We start from the raw sequence: 25,270 nt of genomic DNA on the forward strand, positions 1-25,270 counted from the left end.
CGGCCTGGTGAAAATCGACCAACGAGAATTGAAACTACACATATGCACCACCGACAGTTGTTTACTTCTTCGGTTGTGGAATACATCGAGTTTTTTACCTTTCGAAGAGACCCGAAAATTAATGATTTCGTATTTGCTTTTTGAATTATTATGAATTATTCACAATAAAACGTGACGAAATTGATTTTGAATCCAAAGGATTACGTGTTGTTACTACAAAGGTTAATCGAGACAGTTTGGTAAGTTTTGTTTTTTTGGAAATTTGTTTCATTTAAATAATTTACTGTGACAACAATAAATAAATTTTGCTTATATATTTAGTTAATTACATTTCCATTCTAGTCTAGGAAAAAATTATAACAAGGAATCTAAACGATCCGATGAATTAATCTTTAAAACTTTATTCATATCGACATGAAATTTGGATTCATTGACAAGCAATTTAAATCGAAACTTCATAGTCGTGTTATTCAGTTTTGGTCCTAAATTAAATCTATAATTACCTATAAAATGTTCAAAATTTCAAAAGTTCTAGGTACTTATTGATTCAAAATATTTTCGGCTAAGATACCCTTATACGACTTTGAGAATTCCCATTTAGCCTCGAGAACTTATAACGACAATAAAATCGGATTCTTGAGATCTTTACTGGAACGAAACCAGTTTGTTAAATACCTTTCTTGTGCATTTACAACGACCGAAGTTTGTAATTAATTGAAGAGGAAAGCATACCTCGTCCATTTCAGAATTCTTTTTTTTCTTCTTAATCCTGGCGACTACAGAATAGATTTTAAAAACTGTAGAAATTTTGTCGTGTCTAGATATATATTCAAGCATCGAGAAGTAAGTTCTACAATATCAAATTCTTTCTGAGATTTTCCATATTGTTGTTTTAGGTTTATTTTTCCTTGATTTTAACATTATAGTACTTGTTTTGTCTTGTATTAATCAAGTGTAGTATAATTTTATTGAAAAATATAGGGAAGTAGATTTCGAAAAGATATTGAAGTGTTTATATATATACGTTTGCCCCTTTTTCAAAGATTATGGAAATCAAAATCAGAACCTTACTTTAAAAACCAGTTCTGTGAGTTTGAAGTAGCCATGCACTAATTTGCGATTTTAAGAAAACTTGTTTAAAATGCAAATTGGAGGTTATCAATCTATTATTTCCAATTTGCGTGTTGGCTTTGTTTATAAACAAAACTGAATTACTAAACGAGTTTTTTACATTTATTCCAGTTCGATATACTAAAATTTAATTGAATCTCCTTGAATTTAAACCATTCTAATGAAATTCTGTTTGTGAATAATATCACGGTAAATTACATTTTTCACATAATAATTAGTTTTTGTATATTCTTCGTGTACATGTTAAGTACGTGAGCCACATTAAATGCCACAATTTGAATACATGAAATTTTGATTATCCCGACAAGTTTCGTGAATCCATCCGTATTTATATGAATAAATAGATTTTCCTGAAACGTGGATATTATAACGATCATTGTCGACGGGAATATATATGACATTATTATAAATGCCATGACAAAATTTCGGTAATTATACACTTTCACGGTCACCTGGTTTTTTGACTCTAGAAAATCGAAAAATGGATGGATTTTAATGATCTTGATATCAAAATGTTCCATTTTACGGTGGTTTTATAAAAAAAATTAGTAGAAATAGCTGGAATGAAAATTTCTCTTAGTTTTACTGTTTTAAATCGTAAAAATACGGTTTTGCAAAATAATCCTGTACAAAAAATTATGGTAATTATACACTTTGGCGGTCACCTGGTTTTTTGACTCTAGAAAATCGAAAAATGGATGGATTTTAATGATCTTGATATCAAAATGTTCCATTTTACGGTGGTTTTATAAAAAAAATTAGTAGAAATAGCTGGAATGAAAATTTCTCTTAGTTTTACTGTTTTAAATCGTAAAAAAAACGGTTTTGCAAAATAATCCTGTACAAAAAATTATGGTAATTATACACTTTGGCGGTCACCTGGTTTTTTGACTCTAGAAAATCGAAAAATGGATGGATTTTAATGATCTTGATATCAAAATGTTCCATTTTACGGTGGTTTTATAAAAAAAATTAGTAGAAATAGCTGGAATGAAAATTTCTCTTAGTTTTACTGTTTTAAATCGTAAAAATACGGTTTTGCAAAATAATCCTGTACAAAAAATTATGGTAATTATACACTTTGGCGGTCACCTGGTTTTTTGACTCTAGAAAATCGAAAAATGGATGGATTTTAATGATCTTGATATCAAAATGTTCCATTTTACGGTGGTTTTATAAAAAAAATTAGTAGAAATAGCTGGAATGAAAATTTCTCTTAGTTTTACTGTTTTAAATCGTAAAAATACGGTTTTGCAAAATAATCCTGTACAAAAAATTATGGTAATTATACACTTTGGCGGTCACCTGGTTTTTTGACTCTAGAAAATCGAAAAATGGATGGATTTTAATGATCTTGATATCAAAATGTTCCATTTTACGGTGGTTTTATAAAAAAAATTAGTAGAAATAGCTGGAATGAAAATTTCTCTTAGTTTTACTGTTTTAAATCGTAAAAAAAACGGTTTTGCAAAATAATCCTGTACAAAAAATTATGGTAATTATACACTTTGGCGGTCACCTGGTTTTTTGACTCTAGAAAATCGAAAAATGGATGGATTTTAATGATCTTGATATCAAAATGTTCCATTTTACGGTGGTTTTATAAAAAAAATTAGTAGAAATAGCTGGAATGAAAATTTCTCTTAGTTTTACTGTTTTAAATCGTAAAAATACGGTTTTGCAAAATAATCCTGTACAAAAAATTATGGTAATTATACACTTTGGCGGTCACCTGGTTTTTTGACTCTAGAAAATCGAAAAATGGATGGATTTTAATGATCTTGATATCAAAATGTTCCATTTTACGGTGGTTTTATAAAAAAAATTAGTAGAAATAGCTGGAATGAAAATTTCTCTTAGTTTTACTGTTTTAAATCGTAAAAATACGGTTTTGCAAAATAATCCTGTACAAAAAATTTTGGTAATTATACACTTTGGCGGTCACCTGGTTTTTTGACTCTAGAAAATCGAAAAATGGATGGATTTGAATGATCTTGGTCTCAAAATGTTCCATTTTACGGAGGATTTATAAAAAAATTAGTAGAAATAGCTGGAATGAAAATTTCTCTTAGTTTTACTGTTTTAAATCGTAAAAAAAACGGTTTTGCAAAATAATCCTTTACAAAAAGTTCTTATAAAGTTCTTATATATTTTTTGTATTCTACATAAATTAATAAACAATTTAAAAAAAGATCCAATAAGAATGAGTTTTTCAGTTTTTATAGCTTAAAATGAAATCGATGAAAAATAATCAATTTTCGTGAATAGTTTCGTACTATATTCTTCAATGTTAATAGTTTTTGGACCATTAAAAATCGAAAAATACATAAATTTTATAATTTTGGTCTCAAAATGTTCCATTTTACGACGAATTTATGAAAAACACGGGGGTAGTGGCTGAATTTGCGGTTTTTAATAGTTTTAAACCTTAAATAGTAGAAAAACTTTTTGTTTTTTCAAAATATTCATTTTCTTATGTCAATTGCGAAAAAAAATATACGAACTTGATTCCACGACGTCAGAAACAGTTACAAAGGATTATATGTAGAAAGTCATTTTTTTGCATTTAAAGTCATGAAACTGTAAAAAATATTTATTTTTTTTAATTTTCTTATTTTTTTTATAAATCCGCCGTAAAATGGAACATTTTGAGACCAAGATCATTCAAATCCATCCATTTTTCGATTTTCTAGAGCCAAAAAACCAGGTGACCGTGAAAGTGTATAATTACCAAAATTTCTATATTCCGCAAAATAATCGTACGTAGTAAATTGAAGAATAAACGAGGTCCTATATGTCACAAGTTATTAACCATTTTCATTGTCGATATTGAATTGAAATATCTAACAATCATATTTTTCATATATTACAAGATTTGAATATTTTTTCACCGTACAAATTTACGAAATTATTCAGACGCACTAAGTAACAGACAAAAAAATAACTACAACCAATGGACATTATATTTCTTTACATGCGTAGTGAACTTGATAGTGGCGTAACTTCCGGTGTAAAGATATTGATGAGCTAGCGGAAGTGGCAATGAAATCCTTATATTTTTCACACAGGAAAAGGTGCATCGAAGGGGATAACTACCTACTCTTCAGTAGGCTATACAAAAGTGAAACAAAGAAACCTACCCGCACTTGTTATACAAGTTTACGTAGTATGATGGTGTAAAAACGCATAATCTATACCAGACTGGAAATTCTCAATGAAAGTAATTGTTAATTATGAAAATTAAAAGCGTTAGGTCATTACAATAAATATATTATTGATACCGAAGATTACTAGTCTAAATTAACTTTGTTTTTTAATTGCGAATCACTTTAATGAAATCGACCCTGGGAAAAACAAATTATGTATTAATAATGTTTGTACACCAATCAATAATAATTTAGGCCCAGTCTATACAACCACGATATAGGTAATTAGTAGAAAATATCGCAGTTTTTACGGACCAAGCTCGAAGTACATTCATAAAATTTCTTCTTCTTGTGTCTTGTGTTTTCAAAGAGGCAGCCTAAGTTGTGACTCCGAGGACCAGCTCTTATACCAGCGCTTTGGTGGTCTCCCAGGTGGTCTACTTGCATTGGATCTCTCTTCCTTTGCGATTTTCGTCAGTCGATCGTCGTCCATTCTATTGACATGATCTCTCCATGCTCTTCTTCTAGTTCTGGCCCATCTCACTATATCCGGAACGTCACACATTCTTCTGATTTCATTGCTCCTTATTCTGTCTCTTAGTGTTTTCCCTGTAATTGAGCGTAATGTCTTCATCTCGGTCGTTCTAAGAATCCGTTTAGTAGTTGCAGTCTCCGCTCTCGTTTCTATGGCGTATGTCATTACTGGTCTGACACAAGTTTTATATATCTGTGCTTTGCTTGCTTTCGATACTTAAAAATTTATTCCTTCATATCACGGTTCGAAGGAATCCTGATATCCTAGATGCTGCTGTTGTTTGCGTTTTGACTTCTTGTTCCTATTGCTCGTGATGTTAACCCCTAAATATTTAAAAGACATAACCTGCTCTACACTTTTACTATAAATTGCCAGTTTGCATCTTCTTGGTTCTCTCGCTATTGTCAAGGATTGCGTCTTTTGTGTCGATATGATCATATTGAATTTTCCTGCAACTGTTTCAAATGTGTGTAGCAGTTTTTGCAGATTATCCTCATCTTCGGATATCCCAACCGCGTCATCAGCGTAGCAAACTAACTTAAACTCATGTTTTCCCATTCTGTATCCTCTGCCTGCCGTTTTGACTTCTTTTATGATTTCGTCCATTATAATGTTGAAGAGTATTGGGCTGAGACTATCTCCTTGTCTGATCCCTGTTGATACTAGCATTTTACTGGATAGTTCGTTGTTTACTTTTACACTTTACTCTATGGCCTTTTCGGCAATCTGTCTTAAGATGAATATAGCGTCTATGGTTGATCTATTTTGTCTAAATTCCTGTTGTTCTTCGCTCATGCCGCTACTTGAGATTTCTTCTGCAATAATTTTTGTTAGTAATTTTGAAGTCTTGTTTAGGAGGCTGATCCCTCTATAATTATTTGGATCTTTCTTTTCCCCTTTTTTAAAGACGGGGATCGTTATGCTTACTTTCCATTCCTCTGGTACTTTTCTCTGCCAGTATGGCCGTTGGGCGGATTGAGTAGCTCAGCGACCATGTTGCCGGTCCCAAGCCCGGATAAAAGAGGAGGGTTGTAAGGCAAGGCTAGCTACCTACCTCATGTAAAACAGCCATTTGCTCAGAGAACGAAGAAAGTAGCCTCGGATGGGACTGATAAAACTTATTCATAAAATTTAAAAATGTATTTACATGTACCGATCTTGATCTTAGACTGAGACTTGACGTTTGGTCAGTGCTTCTTTACGGGATGGAGGGTTGGACCCTTAAGGTAAAAAACATCAACAAATTAGAGGCATTCGAAATGTGGGTATATCGTAGAATCCTGAGGATACCATGGACTGCCAAAGTGAGGAATTAGGACAGAGGTGGGGAACCTTTTTACCATTAGAGGCCACATTTAAATTAGGCAGCAATAAGAGAGGCCGCATAAGCTGAACGACCTAAGAAAGTTACTTTTGTGAAATATACATATAAAATAATATAAAAATATTATAAAAAAATACAATAAAAAATATTTTTTTATTCACCAAGTTGGTGATTTATTTGGCTTTGGTTTTTGTATGGCAGTAATTGTATATATGGATCAAGCTTCGTGACACACAGCTTTAAATGATTCTCTAAAAGTGTATCTGTAATTTGCTTTCTTAAATGTGGTTCAAATGCCAGTTTCATAGCAGGAGTGTGCTCGTCAAAAACAGAAAATCTTTTGTTTGGTCATCATACCAGACAAAAATGCCAGGTTTCTGAGAAATACTTCATCTGATAGATCACATTGTTTTCCTTGTTCTTGATAAAAGTTTGTCGTCGTAACGACAAAACTTTTATCAAAACCTGACCTGTTGATAGCCAGTGAACCTTGCAGAAGTATGTTTCCTCATCTAAAGAGAGCATCTACCGAAATTCACGGATACGCATTGCATTTACGCGAATATTGTTGACAATTGCTCTATCCAAATGGTAGATTTTGCGCAAAGATTTTGCTGATGCAAAATGCAGTGGAATGGTATCAATTTTTTCAAGTTTAAGTTTTCCTTCTTTAACAAAGCAACGAATCCTTCTTTTTTGCATATTGTGGAAGGTGCGCCATCGGTGCAGACACCGACTAAATTACTGACATTCAACTGTAATTTATTACAAACTTCTTCGAAGTTTTCGAAAATATCGGCTCCGTGAGTTCTTCCAGTTAGTGTATCCAACGCAAGTAGTTCTTCGTAACATTGAAAAAATCTTTAGTTATAGCACGAATAAAATAAACTCTACCATTTTGTACTAGGTGGCAAAGGGCCGCACAAGAACCTCGTGGAGGCCGCAGGTTCCCCACCTATGAATTAGGATATTCTCAGGCGTATCAATAAAGACCGCGAACTCTTTAACATCGTGAAGAAACGAAAGATTGCATACCTTGGCCATATAATGCGAGGCCATAAATATCAATTCCTTCAGCTGATAATCGAGGACAAGATTGAAGGTAAGAGAGGATTGAGACGGAAGAGAATGTCATGGTTGCGGAACGTGAGGCAGTGGACGGGTATACAAGATATTTATTCAGACATTGATCCATACCACTAGAGATAGAGAAGCCATGAAAAATGTGGTCGCGAACATCCATTAATGGATATGCATTAAAAGAAGAAGAAGAATCAACGAACCAACATCCCATTCATCACCTTAAATTCTATTAATTGAAGAATAACTAGATTATGGAATTATTTCAATAGATTTCCTATTAGTAGTATGTATTCCGGCGGTGATATATAATTACCAATAATAATAATAATAATAATAATAATAATAATACTAATACCATCGTTTCAATTTCTATATAATTAACAACCATTTTTAATTACAACTTATTTATAACTAATGCAGTTTAATATCTTAACAATTACAGAAGTTTCCTTACTTTATATCGATCTCTATTAATATAATTATATCATTTCATTATCATTATATTTTTATAAATATGTTGTTCAAGATAGGTAAATAATATAAAAATGGAAAAATACTTATAAAAAGATTAATAATATGGAAAGTTGTATATTGTAGAAACTGTGTAAAGAATGGTAACGAAATAATCAATAGGATCAAATCAAAAAATTTATGTTTACAACGATTACATGAAAAACAAATTCGCAAGTTACATGCGAAGAATTCCTGAAGGACATTTATATAACAATACCATTGTATCTAATATCATAAACATGTATCAGCATTTATTCTATTTTTGTATGAAATAACGTAAACATGTATCAGCACTATTTTACTATAAATAAGATGTTTGTAAACAATTCGATGATATTTAATGTTTATAATTAGTTCGATCTTGAGATTAATTGTATTCATATAAATATTCAAAAATAAAGTTTTTTAAAAATAAATTTCGAAACCCGAAATTTATAATTGGCGCAGTCAGTAGGATTAGTGCGGTCGCGAGTTTACGCAAAGTGCGATAAAGTTCCGGCTAAGTACTTCAGTACCTCAGCACTAGATCTACGTACTCAACGAGGGACAGGACTTCAGATAGCTATAATGAAGCTGACAATAGTATTAACGTTACTATTACTTTACAAGATGACCAAAACAGAAGACATAACAGTTTCGAACGTAAATAATTTATTATTACCTATCAATTTGGGAACCAGTAATCTTATACATAGTAAACATACTTTTATATACTATATAGATTTAGAATTCATTCATAAACAAATCAATAATTTAAAACAATATTATTATAACCTAAGAAATAATTTATCTCAAGCGAACGCAACAAATCCTATTTCATACCATAACTTAGCTGAACAATCATTGAGTAGAACAGAAATTTTAATTAACACTTTAGATAAAAAATCAGAAAATATTTACCCACATTTAAGATTGAAAAGAGGATTAATAAATGCTGTAGGCAAAATAGATAAATGGCTTTTTGGAACTTTAGATTCGGACGATGAAGAAAGATATAATAACGCTATAAATGTCCTACAACAAAATCAGAAACAAATAATTCACGAAGTTAATTTACAAATATCACTACATAATAAATTAATTGATCATTATAACAAATCGATTACGATTCTATGGGATAATCAACGGAAACTTTTTGATAATATAGAGAAATTTCACATTTCAATTGAAAACAAAATAATAACTTTAAATAATTTTATAACATTTCAAAGTACAATTTCACAGATTAATCTGGATTGTCAGAGTTTAATTACATTGATCGATAATATTGAAAATGCAATAACGTTTCCTAAATTAAATACAATTCATAGCTCAGTTATATCAAGCCAAGAAATTTTAGAAATGATAAAATATTTAAGCACAATTTACAATGAAGAACAAATACTAAAATTTAATAATATTTTGACATATTATCTCTTTCTTGGTTCACAAGTAACCTTTTCCAAAACCAAAATAATATTTGCTACCCATGTTCCTATCCTAAAACCTAAAACCTATGAATTCTTTCATTTATACCCCGTAATTCAAAACCATACAATATTTATCCCTCCGCAACCTTACTTGGCCAGAAGTCAAAATGAAGTTACTTTCATCAAAGAAGATTGCCCCGAATTAGAAGGAAAATATTATTGTAAAGAAACTTTCAAATTACAAGATAACTGTACTGTTGAACTTTTGAATGGACATTCCGGTAAAAATTGTGTCATTAGTGAAATTAATCTTCAAGAAACAATATTGGAACAAGTAACAAATGATGAACTTTTAGTGATCCCAAATTCAGAAACTGATGTAATTTCTAAATGTGTATCAGACCGCTATTTTAAATTAATATATCCATCACTTATAAAAATTCCAAAAAATTGTAATATTCAAGTAGGAAGTGAAATTTTCTCAACCAATGTACAAATTAAAAAAGGGAAATCAATGATACTACCGAAATTAAACTTTAAATTTTTGAATAATCACATTTATAAATCCCCTAATTTAACTAATATAGATTTTAATAAATTGTATGAAATTAATAACATCGCTAAGAATATAAAACCAATTCATGAAATTTATAATCCACAAAGTCATGTATCGATAGGACTATTTACTGTAATAATAATAATTTGTATAATTTTCATAATATTTTGGATAATTCGAAAATATAAATATAAGTTTGTAAGAAAACAGAAAATAGAAGAAATGAAGAAAGAAGACATCGAATTAGAAGAGGAAAGACAACAAAGGATGAAAAATACCTCCGTCATTTTTCATTCTTAGGGATGGAGGAGTTACATGCGAAGAATTCCTGAAGGACATTTATAAAACAATACCATTGTATCTAATATCATAAACATGTATCAGCATTTATTCTATTTTTGTATGAAATAACGTAAACATGTATCAGCACTATTTTACTATAAATAAGATGTTTGTAAACAATTCGATGATATTTAATGTTTATAATTAGTTCGATCTTGAGATTAATTGTATTCATATAAATATTCAAAAATAAAGTTTTTTAAAAATAAATTTCGAAACCCGAAATTTATAATTCGCAGTTGTTTTTTTAATTGTATACTGAAAAATATGACTGTCACAACACTATACGCTTCGTTTATTTAAATTCTGTGTTGGAATTTTATTATCCTGATTCCCAAGAACTCCATTCAGGCATTCAACAAATGTATGATAGTACCGTTCTAAAGACTCGATGACTCACGATACTAAAACTTCTGTAATGTATTCTATTCACAATTATAATCATAGTTGTTACAAACTTTTCGAAAATTACGATTGACTATTGCCGTATTGCTCTAGTTTATAATTTTCATATATTCATTAGATCCTTATTTACAGCTATGAATAATTAACAGCGTCATATATAACCAAGATGACATTAAAATGGTTGAGTCGATGCATACTACTGATATTTCTTCTGAAAACTATTAGATGTGCTACGGAAGATTTACTCGATCAGTATGTTAAGCATGTCGAAAATGTAAATAGTATAAATTACGATATTAAGAAAAGACTAAACCAAAGATATCATCCGAGATTGAGGAGAAAACTTTCCTCAATTGAACAATCCTACAATCATACTTTTCCGTCTGAAAACGATTATTTAAAAATAACAACAAAAAATAAACATTCGTCTAGAAGATTACATAGTTTAGAAGATGTAAACGAAAATATATATCGTCGTAATCGTAGAGATACATCTACCGATATAGTTTGGACACACTCAGAAGTTTTGGATAAAGAAGGAAAGGTAATACTGAGATGGCAACCTAGACATCAAGAAATATTATTCAGAGTAGAAGCCAAAACTCGTGGATACGTTGGACTGGGATTTAGTCCAGACGGGAAAATGGAGAAAGCTGATATTATACTCGGTTGGGTGGATGATAATTCTGGTGTTGCAGTTTTAATGGTGAGTTTTTAATTTGATTGTTTCATCTTTCGTATTTCGAAGTAATGTTTTTAAATCTATTATTCTGCAAACCAACAACAAAAACCAGATCGACTTGTTTAATGGCTTTCCTCTTATTTATCTCGAGTTCTTTTTGGAGCTAACGATACTTATAATAACGGTGACTTCCGGAGATCGGTTCAACTGTAAAACGTTTAAATGGTAAAAACAAACATCTAAAACGATCTGTAATTAATATAGAAATTTATATTAATTGGATATTTCTCGTTCACAGTAAACTGGTATGTAGAGTAGACAGGAAAATAAAATACTTGTCTCGGATAAAAAACGATGATCATGATCTAATAAAAATATTGTTTTCCAATATATCAGTTTTCGTAAACTATCGACAACAAAAATATATTAGAATTATGAACAGTTTCGTTTTTTTTTTAACGTAATTTCCTTTATTTATAGATGAATTTGGTTCAATTTAACGAACTATTACTTTTCATAGGTACTTTCAAAGAAATGTAATGAGATTACTAAAGAGCAATTAAAATTAAATGAAGATTTCCAGGTATAATTAAAACAATTTAATTCGTTTCTCTGAAAGAATCGGAAATTCGTTTTTTTTTATCTCACATCCTGTGTTCAAAAGAGTAACGCGTATATTTATATCACCACGGTGTGGTGCACAAGGTGTACAAGATAACCAGTGAACCAGCTTCACATATTATAATATACATATTCTGTCTTATTCGACTTCCTGTGGCGGTTGCCATATCCGTTTTAGGTTTAGTTATTTTTTATATTTCCTCCGTTTCAGTTAACATTTGGAAGTGTCTACGAAACTACAAGTTTCAATCTTGAAAATATCAAATCAAAAAGACACATCAAAACTTTCTATAATTTCGTCGACTCCCCATAAACGTTCACAAAATATTTTCATCCTACGCGAGTTAACTACATACTTGGTCATTTTAATTAATGGGTTGATTTGTAGATTAATATAATAAACGACTGTCGAAAGAAAACCTGCCGGTGGCAGCTGTTTCTAAGAATTTGAACCTGTAAGTCCGATGTAATAATTGTTACAAAACGACCAAAGTCACGAAATTACTAAAACAGTTTCAATTTAATGATATCACAGAATGTTTCATAGAAAACGAAAAGCAGATTCCAGAAACGTTTTATTAGCAGTAATTAAAAAATAATATGTTTACTGTAAAGGTCAGTAGGAAAGCCACGTAGAAAAAAACTTTTTGAAATCGTCTAGAACCGAAAGAAATGTAAAGGCACGTGGTGCCAGGTGCAAAAACATCTGCGACGCGTTATAAGAACCGGCCTGACTCTGGTGGCACCGCTTAAACCCCGAGCGAGAAACGTAGCATCTGTTTTTTCTTTCTTTATAAATAGGGATGGGGACAAAAATGTTTGACTACTCTTTGGGTCGTGCCGTGAGAAACTTTCAGCTGCTTTTGCGTAATAAAATAATTTTAATCCTCTCGTCGTTGAGTACATTAACAATTCTTGGGAAGCTGTTGAAATTTGAAAAGCACGACAATATTTTAAAAAATAACATAACAATTCAACAAAAAACTATATTACAATGTTAAATTTGTGTCTTACTTATTGATTTTGTATTAGAATTGAAATAAAAAAATTTGGTCACGAAAGTTTCTATAGAATATGAATGCAATTATAATTTTATTGTTTACTTTTGATTAATAGATATTGATGGGTGCGGTTAACTTTTGTATCCGCGCTACCCATACTTCTATAGTTTTACAACGTAAAGTTGCGGTGAGACGCGAAAGAAAATTACTTTTTTTTTAACAATTTCTAAACCGTAATACTTATAACGCAATATCGGGAGAATTTATTCAACAGGAAAAAGCCTCAGGCGAAGGTAACCATAAAAAAGAAGTTAAAGCTGCGGTTGAGTCGTTTCCTATATACCTCTATTGCAACTATTGTTTATAGCGTGTGAAAAACTTTAGGGTGTGAATCGAAATTTACGGATTACGCTCGATTATCTCATTTAAAAACGATTATAATAAAATTTTTTACAAGGAAAAATATAAATGTGTCATTTGATCCATGTTCAAAACGTGATCATACCACAAAATTACCAAATCTTCATTCGAATATTCTGTATTGAAATTATTTTTTATTCTGTTCTTAGGATTGCCACGGAGTACCCGCTAGCCAAGGCAGTGCACCTGTCAGAGATGAAATCGACAATTATACGTTAATGAGGGGCCTGCAGAACTATACGCATACGGTCATCGAGTTTCGAAGAGCTTTCGACACCTGCGATCCCGACGATTACGTTTTATCGGTATGTCGAAAATAAGTTCGTAAATTCATCGGCTGGTCGTCGAAATTAGTTTTCTAATACTACAATATTGAAAATTTATTCATTTAGATCCTACAGAGTTGTTTCGGAAATTCGAGGTAATTATTTAATTATTTCAGAGTGATACTGTACGGGTGATTTGGGCGCTTCACGAATATGATCCGCAACGAGGCGCGGAAATGGTTTATCACGGTGAAAATCGAGGATACCAAAGTATTCACTTATTAGGACCGCCGCCTGTAGCTAAAATGAGTGCTGGACACTCCACTTCATGGGACGTTGTTTTAGAGAATGTAAGTACCACAAAAATTCGTTTTATATATTATTATTATTATCTACTATTACCGAAAAATTATTTCCTTCAAGTTCAATATTCCACAATACGCGGAGACGTTGTACTGGTGTAAAATATTCAAAGCGCCCGCTCTAAATTCAAAGCATCATATAGTTGGATTCGAACCGAATATCGGTAAAAATCATTCTAAAATGATACATCACATGGTAATGCACGAATGCGAATTGGACGAAGAAGAAGATATCGAATTATGGGAAACGTTCTCTAGAGATAAAGGCAAATCTTGTTATTCTAATATACCGTCTTTGTGGGATAAGTGTTTGACACCATTAGTAGCTTGGGCAGTTGGTTCGAAAGGTAATTAAATCTAATTTTATCGTATAAATACACTGGATATCGTTTATAACGACCTTCAATGGACCAGGCACATTTGGTCGCTATAGCCGATCGTCGTTATAACCGATCATGACATCTACATTAAGCAAATGTGAAATAGGAATTTTGTTAAATCAATTACACATTGTCAACATAATAATAATAATAGAATTTTTTATTGATAATGATATAAAACTTAATTTTTTAAAATAATTAACATAAATAAAAGGAAAATCAATTTCGAGCTGAAAAGTAATCGGTAATAACTTTTTGTTTTTTACATTTTTTTAGATAAAACTCGCGCGAAATTTTTTTTTCGATTTCATCAAGTCCAGATTTTATATTCTAAGTACAAAATTGATTGTCACACATCACAAATTTCTTCAAAAGTTGTGCCGCCCTCAATGCGTCGGTTAACGGTGGGATGTCAAGTTGTTCTTCTTCATCCTCTTCTCCATTGTCGGTTTCAATATCGGCGTCAAGTTCATTGATAAGGTCCTCATCACTAATATCTTGTTCCGTGTGGAGACCCTCGTCAATTTTTGCATAGTCTGCAAAGACATCTTTATTTATTAAGGTTGGCAGTTCTAAGGATTCGGACCACGGCAAAAACTAACTGCGTTAGTTTCGGCTGGTTCTGACGGTTGTTCCTCATTTTGATTTCCCAGCACACCAGAATGTTTGAAACAATTTGTGATTGTTGTCGCAGGTACATCTTCTCAAGCTTGGTGGACCATTATAATAGCATCAAGGATGCTAATTTTTGTTTCCCGATTTTCCTCCACATCTTGAAGAAACCGTAAAACAAGCTGCTTTCTGAAATTGGTTTTAATCTTCTGTATTATCCCTTGGTCCATTGGCTGGAGAACGGACGTTGTGTTAGGTGGTAAAAATACAACCTTTATAAATTCAAAATCTCTCAAATTAATATGAGAAGGGCAATTATCGATGAGTAGCAAAATCTTTCTGCGCTTTTTCTTCAATTCCTTGTCCCAGTCTAAAAGGAATTTATTGAACAGATCGGTTGTCATCCAGGCTTTCTGGTTATTGTAATAATCGACTGGCAAATTTTTTACATTTTTGAAGCAACGCGGGCTCTTAGACTTTCCTATCACGAAAAGCTTACGTTTTTCTGATCCACTCATGTTTGCAGCAACTAAAACAGTTATTCTTTCTTTCTAAAGTTTCCCGTTTGAACATTTTTCTCCTTTGAAGTGAAGGGTACGGTCAGGCGTAAGTTTATAAAATAAACCTGTCTCATCAGCGTTGAATACGTCACTATCACTGTAGCCTTCTCGAATAGTAGGCCAAACTTTGGATAGCCAATCATCAGATGTTGCCGATGGGACTCCCGCGGCTTCCCCACTAAGTTTTTTAAAAACAATGGCATGCCTAACGCAAAACCGTTGGATCCAACTTCTGGAAATAATTTCTTCCGATTCCCTGGAACTACGGGGGATAGATTTTAAAAAATCATTCGCTTTTGCTAGCAGAATTGGGCCAGAGATCGGAATATTACGACTGCGTTGGATTTTGAACCATTTCAAAAGTAACTGATCCACATTCTCGTTAGTGGAATTACGGAGTTTCTTTTTTTTTTAATGAATCCCCTTTTTGAACAATGTCTTTTATCTCATCTCTTTTTTTCCAAATGGATGATATTGTAGAGTGACTCACCTCTAATTCTTTTGCTAGGCTGATGTTCGTTTCTCCATTCTCTAGACGGCAGCAAATGAGGTATTTCTCCTCCAACGTAAAAGTTTTTCTTTTAAACATGATGTTCACAAGTTACCACACAGAGTTGCACCTTTGAATGTTAAAGTTGAACTACATAAGCAAAGAGTGAACAGTCAGAAAAGTCCCCACCACTTCAAAACCCGATCGAAAAAGGTTTCCTAGAAAAATTAGGGATTTTTGTACGCAATTTTCTCCTTATGAATTACTGGTAAACACCCAGAAAAGTCCTCACCAGTTTAAAACCTGATTTTCTATCAAAAGGGGTTTCCTAGAAAAATAAAGGCTTTTGTAGACAATGTCTCCTTATGAATTACAGGAACGGCGTCGCTAATACCGATCTTTTAATTTGGTGGGTCTTACCAAAATGAGTTGTTATAACCGATCAGTCGTTATAACCGAGGTTGTTATAAACGATATCCAGTGTATATATTGAAATGATCAGAAATCTAAAAGCAAGTAGGTACATAATGAAAATTTATAATTTATTGAGATTAGTTTTACCAAAGATAATAATTAAACTAAAGGCAGAAAATCGATAAAAAAAATAAAAGAAATTGAATTGATATTTGCAAGTTAATTAATTATAGTTATTTTATATATAAGGAATTATTTATTAACAATGATATATTCTAAAAGGATTGCATATGTACAAATCATAATTTGTATCATAGAATAATGTTATTAACTATAAATTAATATAAAACTTAGTGGAAGATTGATTTTTTTTAAAAAATATATGAAACTGTTGCCAAAATGACCCATAATAGTGAAAATTCATAAACTATTAATGAAATAAAAGTTTATTTAAAAACATAAATATAAGAACTGACAAGTGTTTGAAAAGTGAAGGACATTGTGAGGAGACAAGAGCAGCAAAAGTCTAGTCAGTCATATTATATGGTTGCTAAGGAAAGAAAAAGAGTATCAGCAGAAAAGAGAACAGGGAGTGCAAAGTTATAAGAAATAGAAGTTAAATTTGAATCAAAATACAAAATAATTGCGAATTATTAAAGATGAATGGAAGATAAATATCTGGACTGAAGAAAATCCAATGAGTTGAAGATTTGTTACTAATCCAATGAGTTGAAGATTTGTTACTGACAATTCACAGAATTAAATGCAAGTTTTAGATCTGATATTGCAAGATATTATCATCTCAGGTCAGTTCCTTCACGTATTATTGGCCAATAATAATAATAATATAAAATAATTTATATATAAAAAAGGAATATTACCTATACTTACGTTGACAATGGATAAAATTCCTTATTTGTGAGGTTAAGATTCCTTTTCCGTAGAAATAATATGAATTGTGTAGTATAATTAAATTTTGTTCAATGTATCATATGTAATCCTTCCACAGAAATAGAACTTCTTGATTATATCATATAAAATTGACATAATTTTTTAGTATTTTCCTTATATTGTACATCTAAATAATAGAATATTCATCTGAGTCGATTTATAACAGAGAACTGTGTAGAATTATCAAATTAGAGGAACGGCCAACTTCAGGTTAAACTCATAGGCGTACTCAACTACATTTTATTAAACTTTATTTGAATTAAAAATAATACAATTAACTTTTAACATAAAACTTTTATTGTTTTGTTAAAAGGAAAAACATCCATAAGTTATTTATTTATGCCAGAACTCAAAGAGAGAATGAGTTTCATGCCCGGCAAATAACGTGCTAGCGACAACAATAGAAAAATAAAAACAATAATAAAAACAATAATAGAGGTAGAAATAAATAATTACAATATATACATATGCGATATCAATTTTTCAATTCAACAGGTGAAAATTTTCCCAACCACGTAGGGCTACCGCTGGCGGAGAAAAAACATTCTTTCTATATGTTGGAAGTTCACTTTGACAATCCGTACGTAAAAAACGCTGTAGATACGTCCGGTTTAAAGGTGCATTATACAAGCGAATTGAGAGAAAATGAGGCCGGTGTTTTGGTAACGGGCGTAGCGCCATCTACACTGCATTTTATTCCTCCATATCAAACGGAATACAAAACCGCCGGGTATTGCAGTGTCGATTGCACAAAAGAAGTATGTAACATTTTTTTCTTTTTGATTAATTTATGACGATCGCTTACCTTATTTATTTTTAGCTTATCCCTAAGGAAGGTATTAACGTCGTCTCCGTTATGTTACATTCGCATTTGGCGGCGAGGAAATTGAAATTGAGGCATTTTAGAGCTATGAAAGAATTGACGCCATTAGCTGAAGTAATATTTATATTATATATACATTGATTAATTAATTTCTTGAGCTAAATAGGAGAGGGTGGGGCAAGTTGTCGACCTTAATGTGTTAAGAATCAAACATATATTTCAAAAGTTAAATCAAAATGCGCATATAAAATTGTAGAACATGACAAAAAAAAGTTTAATTTCTTACAACTTGCCCCATAGTGGGGTAACATGACGAACATATAGGGACAGGACGACTAATTATTACAGAAGTCACAAATAAATTCAATTTCCCCATCAAAATGACTACATAACTCATGCCACCACTTTTTACATTTACTACACATTATCCAGTCGTCAATAGGGGGATCTTTATATTGTTCCATACATCCAGGGCAGAAAATCTCAGACTCTGGTTCTACCGTTTTTGATGTTTTCGCACTATCCATAAAAACCGAACGCTTAACTTGTTTCTTTCCTTTTTGACCAATTGTTGTTTGTAGTTTTCTTCGAGCTCCTCTTTATTGGGAGTGGACGTTAAAATTGTCGCCTTCTGACGACGTCTTTGGCTATGGTTGATTGACTGGAGGTGGCCTAATATCAGTCAGAGACTTATTAGTATTAGAACATTCTGGCTCAGAAGTTATGTTGTCTTGTATCTTTTGTGTCAAAATACCACTTTTTCTTTCACTGGGCACTCCAGATGGACCAGTTACGGCTTCTTCTACGATAGTTTCTTTTACCATTGTTTACCATGTGTTTTCTCTCTGTGATTCACTGTTTCCATCCTCAAATCCTATAATACTCAGTCTAATTTTTTTTGTTAATAAGGGCTCATTATCGCTTGAGTCATCGGCATGATTTTCAGGAATTTGGCGTTCACCGAATTTGGAAGTTGCAAAATCAACATCAGTAAATACTTGAGGATTGAATGGCTCTATTCCACACTTTTTCTGCTGTCCCAACTGTGGCTGCTTTTAAATAGGCCACACCAAACCATTTAGCTACCTCTTTATCTGTTATTGCTTTTCCTGGATTGTTGACCATAAAATTCTCACAAGCTTGACTATAATAGGTTTTCATAGGGCCAAAAAACTCACATCTAATGGTTGGAGTCGGTGAGTTGAGTGGGGTGGAAAGCTCACCATTATTATGCCGCTTGAAGTGATCGATGAGAGGCATGATTGTCAAGTAACAGTAAAACTGGACTTGCTGGTGAAGGGTTTGCATACTTAATAAAATGGTGAAGATATAAAATAAAAGTTTCATTTGTCATCCACCCGCTTTGTTGGGCAATTCCGTCGCTGTTGGGAGGACTACCGTTCAGCAATTCCGGCCTCATTCTCACTCTTGGGAAGATAAACCAAGGTGGAAGATATGATCCTTGAGCGTTTAAGCAACAAACTATTGTTATATTTTTACAACGATCGGCGCTGGCAACTTTTGCTACTCTTCGGCTGCCGGTAGGAGACAAAATTTTTGGTTGTTTGGTTGGAACCGTTGAAAACCCGCTTTCATCAGCGTTGTAAATTTCGTCCGGGGAAAAATTGTATTTAAATCGAAATACCTGGTTACTTCCAATCTATTAAATCTCATTAGTCGGCCTAAAGATGTTGACTCGGGACTTAAATTGTGTCTTTTCATAAATTTTAAGACCATTGTTAAACTGGTGCTTGATATTTACTTCCGCAAATTCGTAAGCTAGTTTTCGACATTCTTTTGATGTGAGACCAAATGCCATCACATTGAATTCCTTTAAATAGTTAGCCAATTCGCGTTATTGTTCATTACTAAAAGTTCTTTTAAACCGACCACCAGAGGTTGAAAGATCTTCCACATTATTTTGTTTCTTAACAAATCTTCTGGAATACCATATTGGATACTTGCAGAATTGACGGATTGATTGTCATGTTGGACACCATGTAATGCTGCGATTAGGCTGTCTTCTGACCAACTGCGCCGCTCAGTTTTTCTAATGTAGGTTCTCACCATCCGAAAAGAGCAAAACATTTTAAATATTACAATATTACATATTATGTACATATTAGGGGGCAAGTTGACGAATTCGTCATCTTGCCCGCGCCAACTTGCCCCTTTATAACCTAAAAGTTATTTTAGGAAACAAAACAAAACACAAATACAAATTATATTTTATTTATTGAAAGGTTTACACCTTAGGGCCTATAAATACGATATAAGTATGTATCTAAATGAACTTACCTTTCTTTTTGTTGCTAAACTTTATTTAAACAACGAAAATATTAGAACCACAACAGCGTAATTTGTCAACATGCTCTTAAAGCGCCAACGAACAATACTGATACATTCAGCTTGGAAATATTACAAGGTCGCCGGGTTATAGACCTTCTGCACCCATGGTTAAAATTTAAAATATTTTTTCTTAGGAAATAAACGGAATTCGTCATCTTACCCCGTCCGTTAACTTGCCCCGCTCTCCCCTATTAAGATTTCATCAAGTTAAATGTTTTTAGGACAATAAATATGATTTTAATTATCAACAATCGAGGTCTTTACCGCAGGATATTCCTATATTACCAGGAGACGGCCTCATAACCGAATGTACTTATTCGACGTTGAATAGAAGTAAACCGACTTTGGGAGGTTATACCACATCAAATGAAATGTGTTTGGCTTTTGTATTGCATTATCCAAGAACTCGACTCGCGGGATGTTACTCCATACCGCCGGTAAAGTATTTCTTCGAAAATCTTGGAATCAAAGAATTTTATGGGAAGGATATGGGGGAAATCGAAAAAGCGCTTCTGGAAGGAAGGTAACTAACTATAACCTATACGAATTAAATTAGTAGTAGAATTGTTATTGAATATATTAAAGTTTTATTTTATTTTTTTTTAGTATCGAAAACGATTCCACTACAACTTCACCCAATAATCAAGAAAGTAAAATATCTCCGGAAGTCGATAAAAAAGTCAAAAAACACTTGATCGATGATCAACAAAGTGAATGGAATATCGTATTTGATAAATTGGTCATAAAAGAACCTCAAGAATTTCGAAATTTAACTTTTACCGAACATTTACGTAATATGCCGTATAATGAGACCGTATTTACAAAAACTATGGAAAAATATTTCTATGAGGGATTGCATTTAACGTTTTGTCGGAAAAAACACGATAGTGTCGATATGGTAAGTCAAATTTATGGTTTTATTTAATGGATTTTCAAAAAAAAAATAAAATAAATCTGTTATTTTGTATTGGAAAAATATTTTTAAAGATTTCTAGAAAACTCCAATATTTCTTTTATATAAGTAATAATAAATGAAATATTATAGGACGATTCTGTCGATTTTAATTTATACTAGCTTTTACCCGCGGCTTCTCTCGCATCGAATTCATTAAATAAGTATCAGAAATCTTATAATAGAAAAGAACGAACTCTGTAGCTATATTAGAACCTGAGATATAGAATGTAGAAAAATTTCCAAAAACCTACAAAAATCCATAGCTCCACATTGAATCTCCGCGCCTAGCTCCACTCCAACTCAGCCGATTTAAGTGTTTAAAAACTCAAAAGAAAGAAGATATTTCAGCCAGTGTTCTTAGATAAAAACGAACTCTAAAGCTATATTAGAACTTCAGATATAGATCTTTGAATGTAGAAAAATTGCCAAAAACCTACAAAAATCCATAACTCCACATTGAATTTCCGCACCTAGCTCCTCTCCAACTCAGCCGATTTAAGTATTCAAAAACTCAGAAGAAAGAAGGTGTTTCAACGAGTGTTCTCAAGCCAAAACGAAGTCTCTATCTTGAATAGAACCTGAGATATAGATCTTTGAATGTAGAAAAATTGCCAAAAATCTACAAAAATCCATAACTCCACATTTCATGTTCGCGCTTAGCTCCTCTCCAAATCAACCGATTTAAGTGTTCAAAAACTCAAAAGAAAGAAGGTGTTTCAACGAGTGTTCTCAAGCCAAAACGAAGTCTCTATCTTGAATAGAACCTGAGATATAGATCTTTGAATGTAGAAAAATTGCCAAAAATCTACAAAAATCCATAACTCCACATTTCATGTTCGCGCTTAGCTCCTCTCCAACTCAACCGATTTAAGTGTTCAAAAACTCAGAAGAAAGAAGGTGTTTCAACGAGTGTTCTTAAGCCAAAACGAAGTCTGTAGCTTTATTAGAACCTGAGATATAGATCTTTGAATGTAGAAAAATTGCCAAAAATCTACAAAAATCCATAACTTCACATTTCATGTTCGCGCTTAGCTCCTCTCCAACTCCACCGATTTAAGTGTTCAAAAACTCAAAAGAAAGAAGGTGTTTCAACGAGTGTTCTTAAGTCAAAACGAACTCTGTAGCTTTATTAGAACCTGAGATATAGATCTTTGAATGTAGAGAAATTGCCAAAAATCTACAAAAATCCATAACTCCACATTTCATGTTCGCGCTTAGCTCCTCTCCAAATCAACCGATTTAAGTGTTCAAAAACTCAAAAGAAAGAAGGTGTTTTAACGAGTGTTCTCAAGCCAAAACGAAGTCTCTATCTTGAATAGAACCTGAGATATAGATCTTTGAATGTAGAAAAATTGCCAAAAATCTACAAAAATCCATAACTTCACATTTCATGTTCGCGCTTAGCTCCTCTCCAACTCCACCGATTTAAGTGTTCAAAAACTCAAAAGAAAGAAGGTGTTTCAACGAGTGTTCTTAAGCCAAAACGAACTCTGTAGCTTTATTAGAACCTGAGATATAGATCTTTGAATGTAGAGAAATTGCCAAAAATCTACAAAAATCCATAACTCCACATTTCATGTTCGCGCTTAGCTCCTCTCCAAATCAACCGATTTAAGTGTTCAAAAACTCAAAAGAAAGAAGGTGTTTTAACGAGTGTTCTCAAGCCAAAACGAAGTCTCTATCTTGAATAGAACCTGAGATATAGATCTTTGAATGTAGAGAAATTGCCAAAAATCTACAAAAATCCATAACTCCACATTTCATGTTCGCGCTTAGCTCCTCTCCAAATCAACCGATTTAAGTGTTCAAAAACTCAAAAGAAAGAAGGTGTTTCAACGAGTGTTCTTAAGCCAAAACGAACTCTGTAGCTTTATTAGAACCTGAGATATAGATCTTTGAATGTAGAGAAATTGCCAAAAATCTACAAAAATCCATAACTCCACATTTCATGTTCGCGCTTAGCTCCTCTCCAAATCAACCGATTTAAGTGTTCAAAAACTCAAAAGAAAGAAGGTGTTTTAACGAGTGTTCTCAAGCCAAAACGAAGTCTCTATCTTGAATAGAACCTGAGATATAGATCTTTGAATGTAGAAAAATTGCCAAAAATCTACAAAAATCCATAACTCCACATTTCATGTTCGCGCTTAGCTCCTCTCCAACTCAACCGATTTAAGTGTTCAAAAACTCAGAAGAAAGAAGGTGTTTCAACGAGTGTTCTTAAGCCAAAACGAAGTCTGTAGCTTTATTAGAACCTGAGATATAGATCTTTGAATGTAGAAAAATTGCCAAAAACCTACAAAAATCCATAACTCCACATTTCATGTTCGCGCTTAGCTCCTCTCCAACTCAACCGATTTAAGTGTTCAAAAACTCAGAAGAAAGAAGGTGTTTCAACGAGTGTTCTTAAGCCAAAACGAAGTCTGTAGCTTTATTAGAACCTGAGATATAGATCTTTGAATGTAGAAAAATTGCCAAAAACCTACAAAAATCCATAACTCCACATTGAATTTCCGCGCCTAGCTCCTCTCCAACTCAGCCGATTCAAGTATTCAAAAACTCAAAAGAAAGACGGTGTTTCAACGAGTGTTCTCAAGCCAAAACGAACTCTGTAGATATATTAGAACCTGAGATATAGATCTTTGAATGTAGAGAAATTGCCAAAAATCTACAAAAATCCATAACTTCACATTTCATGTTCGCGCTTAGCTCCTCTCCAACTCAACCGATTTAAGTGTTCAAAAACTCAAAAGAAAGAAGGTGTTTCACCGAGTGTTTTTAAATCAAAACTAAGTCTCTATCTTGAATAGAACCTGAGATATTGCGGATGGAACGTGTGTATGTGAAAAACTCCCATAAATAATGTACAGGGGGAAATCGCATTTGAGTATAACTTGAGAATGGTGAAAATTAGATGAAATCCGATAGATGATGGCTGATCTGTGCATCAATACCTTTCATTGAAAAAAAAAAATGAAGCAAATCGGTTGGGTAGAACGCCTGAACGGAATGGAAATCAACAATTTTTTTAATATATAAGATAATATACGGTTACTTTAATGAACCGAATTTGTCTACGAAAAAAATCTATATTAATTTAAATAATTAATCAAGTCCATTAATTTTCTAAATTTGTATTACAGAATAAACAAATCGTGAAACTTCCCGAATTTCAACAGTACGAAAAAAAAGAAAACGTCCAATGTAGTTATCGCTCAAAAACAATTTACACTACACACACGGTTGGGGCACAGTCTAGGAATTCATCCCCCGATTTAATTTTATCATTAAGTTATTATCTTTTGATCAAGGTACTAACGAGTATTATTTAGAACCTTTGAATTTAGAATCGAAAAACTGAAAAATCACAAAAGAAATATTTCTGCATTTATCGTAGATAATGATCAATTTAGTCATGTATATAAATAAGGGATTTTGTTGAAAGTTGAAAATAAAAACGCTTGTTTTACCATCTTTTAATAATAATTAAGGATATTTATAATTTATGTCTCATGTATATAGCATTTTTGTTATTATTTTTTATGTTATTAAAACATTAGAAAGTAAAATACAGATAACATCCAGAAATATTTATGATTTGGTCGATAATCATTTTTCTTTTACAAATTTAAATCCGATTTGTTCGAATTTTTTATTTATTATTTATTCATAAGAAAATTGTATATTTTTGCAAGTCGGAAAAATAATTCATTTTGTACATTTTGATGTATATAAGGATTCGTACCAAAAAATTAGATTGTAATATTACATTATTAAGTAAACTGTGCTGTGAATTAATTCGACATACACAACGATCAATTTCAATTGATTCGTATGTATTTATTTATGATATAATTAGATTTCACTAGATATATTCCGTACCACTACATTATTTTAATACAATTATATCTTTTTGCAGAAAGATTGTTTTATTTTTTTATAT

The 25,270-nt window shown here is 32.2% G+C and overlaps 1 protein-coding gene across 1 annotated transcript; it reads left to right on the forward strand.

The window, feature by feature from the left end:
- The first annotated feature begins 220 nt into the window (after positions 1-220).
- LOC130449443 (MOXD1 homolog 1) lies at positions 221-25,249 on the forward strand. The gene is made up of 11 exons (XM_056787260.1): positions 221-239; positions 10,577-10,725; positions 10,897-11,150; positions 13,318-13,473; positions 13,611-13,784; positions 13,858-14,143; positions 17,699-17,961; positions 18,024-18,140; positions 20,597-20,898; positions 20,982-21,273; positions 24,471-25,249. The coding sequence occupies exons 2-11, from the start codon at positions 10,611-10,613 to the stop codon at positions 24,657-24,659; spliced, it is 2,148 nt and encodes a 715-aa protein (XP_056643238.1). The 5' UTR covers positions 221-239; positions 10,577-10,610; the 3' UTR covers positions 24,660-25,249.
- The last annotated feature ends 21 nt before the right edge of the window (positions 25,250-25,270 follow it).

The sequence above is a fragment of the Diorhabda sublineata genome, chromosome 10, assembly GCF_026230105.1.
Source record: "Diorhabda sublineata isolate icDioSubl1.1 chromosome 10, icDioSubl1.1, whole genome shotgun sequence".
Classification (NCBI taxonomy): Eukaryota; Metazoa; Arthropoda; class Insecta; order Coleoptera; family Chrysomelidae; genus Diorhabda; species Diorhabda sublineata.